This window comes from Salvelinus sp. IW2-2015, linkage group LG20, assembly GCF_002910315.2.
Source record: "Salvelinus sp. IW2-2015 linkage group LG20, ASM291031v2, whole genome shotgun sequence".
NCBI lineage: Eukaryota > Metazoa > Chordata > Actinopteri > Salmoniformes > Salmonidae > Salvelinus > Salvelinus sp. IW2-2015.
The window spans coordinates 50612963-50623029 of NC_036860.1; the positions used below are offsets into that span (position 1 = coordinate 50612963).

General features: G+C 39.2%; 2 protein-coding genes across 2 annotated transcripts; both read left to right on the plus strand.

Annotated features, from left to right (window-relative positions):
• Positions 1 to 411: 411 nt before the first annotated feature.
• On the plus strand, positions 412 to 4334 carry igbp1 (immunoglobulin (CD79A) binding protein 1). The gene is made up of 6 exons (XM_024012130.2): positions 412 to 687; positions 1648 to 1950; positions 2202 to 2397; positions 2489 to 2565; positions 2761 to 2870; positions 3020 to 4334. The coding sequence occupies exons 1-6, from the start codon at positions 476 to 478 to the stop codon at positions 3166 to 3168; spliced, it is 1047 nt and encodes a 348-aa protein (XP_023867898.1). The 5' UTR covers positions 412 to 475; the 3' UTR covers positions 3169 to 4334.
• Positions 4335 to 6008: 1674 nt separating this feature from the next.
• On the plus strand, positions 6009 to 10067 carry LOC111981020 (gap junction beta-1 protein-like). The gene is made up of 2 exons (XM_024012131.2): positions 6009 to 6128; positions 6551 to 10067. Exons 1-2 carry the CDS (start codon positions 6101 to 6103, stop codon positions 7285 to 7287), a joined length of 765 nt encoding a protein of 254 aa, XP_023867899.1. The 5' UTR covers positions 6009 to 6100; the 3' UTR covers positions 7288 to 10067.

A 10067-nucleotide genomic window follows, 5' to 3' on the forward strand; every position in this document is an offset into this window, starting at 1 on the left:
AACAGATTGCAATTTTGAAACTGCAGTAATTGCATTCGACTTATTTTGGACGCAGTAATTGTGGTAATTGCAGTAACTGTGGTTACACTGCAAAGTTACTGCAGTAAAAAAAACGGTGTTCTTTTGGACGCAGAATTTGCAACATACTGCAGTTATACAGAGATGTTTATATAATTGATGAGATGTTCATGTCTCCGCCCTAACAATGGGAGTCGTCCCAAATGCGGGAAGGCAGGCGACAAGTTTAGGTTTAGAATAATGTAATTGAAACGCATTGGGCTTATTTTGGACAGATTTCGGCCACAGTGAAACCTGACCATTACCCTAACTAATCACAATAATGATTTTTTGCGACAATTCTGACTTCGTGGCTGTGCTAACTAGTGAAAACCATTTGGATCTTGTCATAAAGGAAGTGAGCGTAGAATGAATACGGAAGCCGATAGTAATCATTACATAGAAAAAAGAAAAGAAAATGGCAGCCGCTGAAAGCACTAGCTTGTCACCAAGTCAGGCAGAAGAACCGCCTAAACTATCTGATTTATTAGATCGGGGATGGAAACTATATGAGGAGGTGGACACCACAAATGATCCCATCGCGGCTACCCATATCCAGGTTAAAATCAAGCGTGGGATAACGCAACTGGAAGAGGCAACGCGGATGGTTGCCCAGCTCGACTTGTTCAGGTAGCTAACGTTAGCTAGCACCTAGCTAGCTAACTATAGATCGCTATCTACTCAAGATTTGATGACTAGCCAGATACTCAGGTAGCTAGTTACTATCATGTATTGGGCATGATTATATATCAAAGAGTATAGCCAACTAGGTAACGAACAGATTCCACCTTAGAGTTGCTTGACAGTTTTTTTTATTTATTTTATTTTATTTAACCTTTATTTAACCAGGTAGGCAAATTAAGAACACGTCCTCATTTACAATTGCGACCTGGCCAAGATAAAGCAAAGCAGTTCGACACATACAACAACACATAGTTACACATGGAGTAAAACAAACATATAGTCAATAATACAGTGGAAAAAAAAATAAGTCTATATACAATGTGAGCAAGTGGAGAAAAGGGAGGTAAAGGCAAAAAAAGGCTGTGGTGGCAGCAAGTAAAATAAAAACTAAAAAAAACACTGGAATGGTTGGTTTGCAGTGGAAGAAAGTGCAAAGTAGAGACAGAAATAATGGGGTGCAAAGGAGCAAAATAAATTAATAAATAAATACAGTAGGTAAAGAGGTAGTTGTTTGGGCTAAATTGTAGATGGGTTATGTACAGGTGCAGTAATCTATGAGCTGCTCTGACAGCTGGTGCTTAAAGCTAGTGAGGGAGATAGGTGTTTCCAGTTTCAGAGATTTTTGTAGTTCGTTCCAGTCATTGGCAGCAGAGAACTGGAAGGAGAGGCGTCCAAAGGAAGAATTGGTTTTGGGGGTGACTAGAGAGATATACCTGCTGGAGCGCGTGCTACAGGTAGGTGCTGCTATGGTGACCAGCGAGCTGAGATAAGGGGGGACGGCTAGATACTTTTGCCAGCTAGATACTTTTGATGGGCTAGGATAAGTCGTAAACAATCTAGTTAGCTAGCTAAGGCAATGCAAATGAAAGTGATGCTGCATGTTCATTCTTCATGTTTGTTTTTTAGCCGAAATGAAGACTTGGAGGAGGTAGCAACCACAGATCTGAAGTATCTGATGTTGCCTGTCCTCTTGGGGGCTCTTACTATGAAGCAGGTGAACCTGGCAAAACGACTAGAGCAAGTTCAGATGGCAAGATGTTACTTTTTGGACTTCTTGAAAAGATGTAAGGAGTATAACATATCAAAGTTTGAACTACCCAAAACCAATGAAAACTCTGCTGGCACACTGGAAGAAGAATCTGCAAATGGGCCCCCCAAACCTCCGGACTTGATTGCAATGGCGACAGTAAGAGCGGCAAAGATAGAAAGGTATCAGAAACATCTGCTTTTCAATTACAATGATTTTGACAATCGAAACACACATTGTTTTGATTCAGCACTGCACAAGTAATATTTAGGCCTATGCTTTAAGGTCTAGTACCTGTCACGAGCCTCTTAAAATATGTTATGTCCCTCAGCTATTTAACAACTTAAACATCTCTCTTGTTTATTTTATAATGGCAATTCATCTGCACCCACATTGGTCTGATGACTCTTATTTATTGTGCTATACTCTGCAGATACACCCAGAGGAAGAACACTGAGGCCAAGCTATCAGAGATCAAGGCAGCAGTGGACAGTGGGCAGGCAGATGACGAGATAGTTAGAGACTTCTACCTCCTCAACTTGAGGAAATGGATTGCTGTATCCCTGGAGGAGATAGAGAGCATTGATCAGGAAATTGAGATTTTGACCAGGATGGATGTTCTAAAACAGGTACATGGATTTGAAGATGTAACTAATCTCATTCACCAATGACTAATTGAAAGGGTGATTTTCTGATGCTCTTTATATTTTCCATGTGCAGAGTTCAGCAGAGCCATCACAGTCTAAAAGGCCTCCCATGAAACCCTTCATTCTCACCAAAGATGCTGTTCAGGCCAGGTAGACACCTGCTCAAACTTATCATTTATTTTCTTATTCTGCACATTTTTATTTAAAATGTTTTTCCGTTTTCCTACTCACAAAATAAGTACTCTGTCCAACCTCCCTTATGAAAATTACATAGCTACTTGCTTATTATATGACATGAAGTAAATAGTTGACTAATGTATAATAAATGTGTAATTTTCATTTCAGAGTGTTTGGGGCTGGCTATCCCAGCCTGCCTACTATGTCCGTGGATGACTGGTATGAGCAGCACAGGAAGAAAAATGCCCTGCCGGACCAGGGGATCCCTCGCAGCACTGGTAGGGTTAAAAGAGATGTTCATAATTATTTTCTATTTACAGTTAACGGTATGTACATAAATTGTTTTGGGGAAAAGTCAAACAGTCATGATCCATGTTTTTTTTTACACCTTTTCTCATTCACCAAATACAATTTGTCCCCCATTCAGAGGACGTCGATGCAGAAGAGCGAGAGCAAGAAGAGAAAGAGAAGCGGGTTGAAAATGATGACGAGGAGGCCTTGCAGAAAGCTAGAGACTGGGACAACTGGAAGGATACACATCAGAGAGGCTATGGGAACCGTAAAAACATGGGCTGACAACCATCAAACACAGCAATAGTCCCAACCTGGTCTGCAGTATTCATCTGCTCTTATTCCCTCTTAAATACATTTTAACAAGTTGCCAGTGTATATGGAAAGATGGCCTTGAAGAAAAGGGAGGTTTATACAATCCCAGACAGAAACTGTTCATAAGTGTCTGTTTATGGTCTCTTTTTCTTCTGATGCTGCAAATCACAGTTTTCATTGTGGCCATATCAGAGGAACATTATTTAGTGGCAGCCATTAATATGATCTGCAGGCTCTATGCAGATACACAACTAAGCGTTGACACCAAGGCCCAGTCTCTGTCGAGACAGCGCAGTGCTGTGCTCAAGAAGATTAGTAAGTGAATTTGATGATATTGTCTAACAGCTGCTCCCAAACAGAGTAATATTTTCTTAGAGTATCCAGCTAAACTGTTGACTTGTGAAATGCCCTAAAAGGTGGTGGTACCACTCTACAGGTACAACAAATTGATTGAATTTTGTCATCCATACTTCATCTGATTGGTTATGTTAGCTCATGTGCTTATACCTAGAAGATGTGCATCGCAAGAAACCCCAATATTGAAAGATGCTTCCTCTGATCGATGTCCATTGTGAAACTGAATAATGGTTTGCTATGCAGGTATGATGTTATGTAGCTACTCCCTTTTCGTCATGTTTTGCTTTTTGTTAAAGAACTGTTTGTGAAAGCCAATTTGCTCTTCTCAAAAGTATGGCTGACTCTTATTTATTTTCCACCTCTTACAAATGTACAGTTTGAACAGGCACTGGTTCTGACAGACTTGGTGGATTCTTTTGTCAGAGTTGATAACTCTTGGTCTATTTTTTCCACAATAGCAGGAATTCTGTATGGTTCCCACTGTAACAAGAAATTATTTGAGTGTTTTGTACTTACTTTTTCCCCGTTGTTTCTTAAAGAAGTTGCTAGTGCATTGAAAATATGGATACGGTCCAGAATAAATATGATACAGAAGGCTGCTATGGTCAAGCAAATTGTTATTGGCACATCGATATACACAAAATGTGCATTAATCAAAATCATATATTGGACACGATTACTATTGCTCCCATCTAACTTGATGTTGTTTGGTGAAAGCATACATTGTGATCTCAAAATGTATTTGTTTCCCAGCCAATTAAATGTATTGCACATCCTCATTGAATGTTTATTTTATTTTATACCCATTGGACAACTGTGAAAAGGATGCCCAGTAGACCACCTCAATTGTGGGTCACCTAGTTCTCGCTTCATGATGTGTCTTTGTGATACTTGGCCTCAGTCAGTGTGTCATCAGTGGGCCTAGCTCCCTCTAGAGATGAGATATTGATCTGTCTGAGGCTTGTTTAAAATGATCTCTCCAACTTTATTAGAATTGTCAGTTACATTTTTGACAGCAGGTGGGTATACAAGGAAAGGTTAGAATGTCTTTGAAAATACCACACACACACCAAATAAATTATGAACAAACAAGCATTTATTTCTCTACTGTTATCTATAAGACTTACTCCCTCTGCATGTGGTTAGACTTTCTTTGTTTGGGTTTTGTAATTTTTACTCCATATTGTGTCAAAACCAGCCTTCACTTCCCTTGCAGTACAGTGCACAATAGATAGGGCAGGCTTCTTTGTGTCCACACAGATTCTTTCCTTTGCTGAGGGTAGGCGGAAACTGAGGCGCTTGATCTGAATTCTAAAGGGGCTTGTTGTATCTAATAAAAGCAGCTATTGTATGTAAATTATTCACACGAGCATATGACTCCGACTGTGCAGGGCAGTGGCTAGTGTGAGAGAAATCATTAGCAATGCAAACTCATGGTGTTCTGGTTCACAGATTCACTAATGGGAAGAAATCCATCTATACTGATGGTAACTCAATTGTTTCTGGGCGTGTTTGTGCACTACTTCTACTGAAGGTAATTTCATGAATTTAATAATTTGTTACAGCTATGAAATCTAAATTAGGTATAGACATTCTTTTGTCATGATTTACATGTTTGTGATTAGGTTTCATGTTAAAGGGGATGAGATCTCTCCCTGGTCATCTTTCTGCCTAGTCAAACAAACATTTGTACTGATGATCTGGAAATGTTTATTTAGGATTAATACTAATAAACTTAAAGTATCCTTATAAAAGTGTAATTGATGTATTAACATTTAAAAGCACCAGTTGTGTTGTATTTCATTCTTCACTCATTCCTCTACATAGATAGCCTATTGTATGTGGCTTAGATAACCATAGCTGTGCTTTCCAGTGACAGCCATAATAGGTTGCTTGTGAAATATCTAAGAGGGGGTGCACACTGTAAGAATAAAGAATAAATATCAGGGGTGCACACTGTAAGAATAAAGAAAACATGCTAATCTTAAATAATAACTATACTTAAAGGATTTATTGTGGAAATCTTAATTTAGCCATTCAATTTGCGATCTCATGTTCAAGAATCCTATTCCTTTAATCTTCTCTTACCATATCACCTCTAATTTCTCGTTTTATCAGGAAAAATCTGTCATTAATGTTTTTTAAATCCTGAAATATGTTTTTTCATTTATATCTTGATTTGACTGAGTTAAAGTGAAATAGACCTGAACCATGTTGTCTGTAGACTCTTTTGGCATTGGCTTATCATAGTCTTTGTTGTGACTTTACATATTATAGAACATTTCATAAAGGGAGGGGCATAGATATACCATGCAGGCTGGTGCCAGTGTCAACATGGCACACTGGTCACATTGGGGCAGATACTCCCTTGCCAGTGACTTCGGGAAAATGGTCACCTGATGTGTAGTGCCAAACCAAAAGCTTGCGCTCTTAAGCCGCCCACCAACGTCAGTGCATGTAGAGAGGTTTGGTTCTCTACTGGCCGCACATCAATGTCCACGCTACACCGGCGGGTCAACGTTGTCCTCCACCCTGGGTGCTGCCTATGCCTCTTACACCTCCTGATGAGCTTGGTAACTTCCACCTCTCCAAGTCTCTTCTACTGCCATGGCAGGAATGACTCAAACAATGGAATTCAATAGATCTGAATTATAACAAGATGGAGAGAGCTCAGTTGCCGTTGGCTTTGACAGATATGGAATTAGTCTTGGGGGATTCTGCTTTTTGAGAATTGATGGCTTTATGGAGATTTCCCAATATCTCAGTCGCTGACCAGTGCTGGTCAGACAGTGTTGTTGACTGGTGAAGCAGGTTATGTGAAATCTGTGTTTTTAGTAACAAGCCGTGCAATTAGTGTTTGTATACAGAAATCTTGTGGAAATATCTTACATATATAGGGCTATTTTTCTATGCAAAATGATCAACAATTTATCAACATTATTGACCTCAAAGCTTTCTACAATTAAATCATTTTAATGGCGTCCTTGTTTTTCAGACCTGGAATCGAAAATGAACTGGGCGTCCTTTTATGCCGTCATCAGCGGTGTAAACAGACACTCCACGGGCATTGGTCGCATCTGGCTCTCTGTCCTTTTCATCTTCCGTATCCTGGTCCTGGTGGTTGCAGCAGAGAGTGTGTGGGGTGACGAGAAGTCCGGCTTCACCTGTAATACCCAGCAGCCCGGCTGCAACAGCGTCTGTTATGACCACTTCTTCCCCATCTCACACATCCGTCTGTGGGCCCTGCAGCTCATTCTGGTGTCCACCCCAGCCCTGCTGGTGGCCATGCATGTGGCCCACCGCCGACACATCGACAAAAAAATCTACAAGCTGTCTGGCCGGGCCAACCCCAAGGAACTGGAGCAAATCAAGACCCAGAAGATGAAGATCGCAGGTGCCCTTTGGTGGACATACATCATCAGCCTCTTCTTCCGCATCATCTTTGAGGTGACCTTCATGTATCTCTTCTACATGATCTACCCTGGCTATAAGATGATCCGGCTGGTCAAGTGTGACTCGTACCCCTGCCCCAACACAGTGGACTGCTTTGTGTCCAGGCCCACAGAGAAGACCGTCTTCACTGTGTTCATGCTGGCTGTGTCAGGGATCTGCATCCTGCTCAACATCGCAGAGGTGGTCTTCCTAGTGGGAAAGGCCTGTAGTAGGCACTTAAGCAATGCTGGAGACTCAACCATGGGAGCATGGATCACCCAAAAGCTCTGCTCCTACTAGAACAAGCTAAATGGACCAACACTGTGTAACTGTAATTGGGCACATATGTTCAAAGCTCAAAGTAATGGCCATAACAACATTAATTAATGAGGTGTTCACACTTTTTCTATACTTGTTGAAATGACGCTTCAAATAGATATGACTCAAAGGACAATTTCAGTTTGGATATAGAACAAGCTCCAGAAAAGGAGACTGAAGAAAAGTATGGTAACTGATTTATTAACAGTCCCTTACCTTGTAACGTCTCAAATTTAGCTGAATTCAATATGCAGTCACCTTCGATATGCTCTGCAAGATACAAGCAACTAAACCGACTCATCATCCATTCTGTATTATGATTCATAAATAGTTTTCAATTCCTGATAGACATTTTAATCACTGATAATGTGGTATCATTAGGACAAAGCATTGGTACCCCTTGTTTATTATAAATAGTAACCCAAGAAAACTGTCCAAGTGATGAATTTAACCAACATTTGGTGGTTGTGGTGGAGTATTACTAATAACTATGAGGCTATTCCAAAGCACTACTAATAACTACCTCACTTTCATAGTGAAATATCAAGTGCTTCAAAACATCCACATAGTGTTTTGAATGCTATGAATGAGACTGATTATGCAAGTGTATAGAGTAAAATAGAATAGTGAATGAGAAAATGTGCTTAGTTGAAGTTACAATGAAAGAACCAAATGATTAATCTTCATGTCTATCTCATTATTCTTCTTACTAGATACTGCATTGCTGCTTTAAAACTGTTGTGTGTGTGAGAGAAAGGATAATATATGTTTAGAATTTGTGGTACTGTAAAGTTTTTACTTCACATGTAAGAGATTACAAAAACGGTAACTGTAATCCGTTACATTACCAGCAAAAATATTGTAATCAGATTACAGATACTTTTGAAAAACTAGATGATTCAATTAAATTAAATTCAGAAAGGAGATTTGAGAAGAAAAAAAATCTTTGACACTTCTCTGTTTTCTCAATGACATTCAAATCAACATTGATAAAAGGCGCAAATGTAAGTTTGTTCCACATGAGCGAGTCTGACCAGAAGTCAGATACCACTATGATGACAAACCAAATGGATTTGATGGATCGCTGGAAAAGAGCAGGAATAGGCTTTTGTAGGCTACAGTCCCAGCTATGTCTTCCAATGGTGCAACTGCTGTCGGCATCCAAAGATTATCTAACTTGAATAAACGCTTGGAGGTAAGGATGACAGCAGTGGTGTAGTCTACTGCGATACGGATATCACAAATTATTGTTATCTGCATAGCGCATTGATGTGAATCACACTGCTGCTCTCTTATTTAGCTATTTGCGTTTTACGGATTGTGGTTGTTGTGGATGGCTGTTCGCAAATCTAAATGTGTATTTGAACCCAATAATGGTTGAATTCAAGAAGTTTAAGCTGCCTATCAATCATTGTTTTTGAAAACAGTGGACAGCCAGTGAAAAATGCGCTCTTGCAACAGCTGCACAGTGCGGATCCCAGCCTATGGAATAAAAGCTGGGCTTTATATTTTAACCTTCAATTAACTAGGCAAGTTCAAAGACTGTCCAGGAACAGTGGGTTAACTAACTGCCTTGTTCAGGGCCAGAAGGACACATTTTTAACTTCTCATCTCGGGGATTCGATCTTGCAACCTTTCGGTTACTAGTCCAACGCTCTAACCACTAGGCTACGTTGCTCAGAAAAATTCATGCTGATAAAAAAAATTATCCATAGACCTGAATGGACACGTTCAAACTCGCAAACTTTTGATTGATTTAAAGGGGCAATCTGTACTTGGATTTATAAATTATATATATCCATTGATTCTTGAAGAATATAACTTATAAATGCCTCATGAGTTTAGTTCAACGGTCACACTCCATGTGAACCCAAAATATAACCTTGTTTTTCTCCAATGTTTGTAAACATTGTAAATGTAAACAAATACTTTATAGCCTCATAACATGGTTAAAACAATAATTTTATATCATGGATGGTCAGTCCTTGCATCCATAGCTCTGTCTATTAATCTGAGCATGGTTACATTTCTCCAGGCCCATCCCTCATCTTTTTACCAAAACTGAGGCGGGATGACCGTTTGGTTATTGTTTCATCTGTGGATTTGCACTTTGAACAGCTGCATATTATCAAGATATCAAAGTGTCACCAACAAAAAATTAAACAACAGAGTAGGGCTGGCTAATAAGCCCTTAGTTTTGGGGTTATGCTCAGGTAAAACTATTTGGCTAAACTATACTTCCATATTTCCAAGTCCTATTCTTGAAGATCAAGGGGTATAACATTTATTGGAATGACTGGAATTCTGATAGACTTTCGTTTTTAATGTAAAGATATAATTTAATTGTATTATTATATGTAGTAGAAAGCGATGGGTTAGAAGAAGCCTACATAACCAACCCATAAAGTAAAATGTAACATCCACATATGGACAGCTATGTAAACTTTAACATAGATTTATCCTGCAATATATGTGGTTCAATTGGTAACATACATTTTTGTCTTCTTCTAATGCCTCTTAAGGGGAAACTAATCTAAAAGTAACTGAATGTAATCAGATTACATTACTGAGTTTGGGTAATCCAAAAGTTACGTTACTGTTTACAATTTTGGACAGGGAACTAGTAACTGTAACAGATTACATTTAGAAAGTAACCTACCCAACCCTGATAGTATTTGAGTTCCTGTTTTGTTGTATACCATGCCTTGTTATGTTGAATGTCTTGCACATATTTGTATTACTGTAGCTAATATAATTAGACA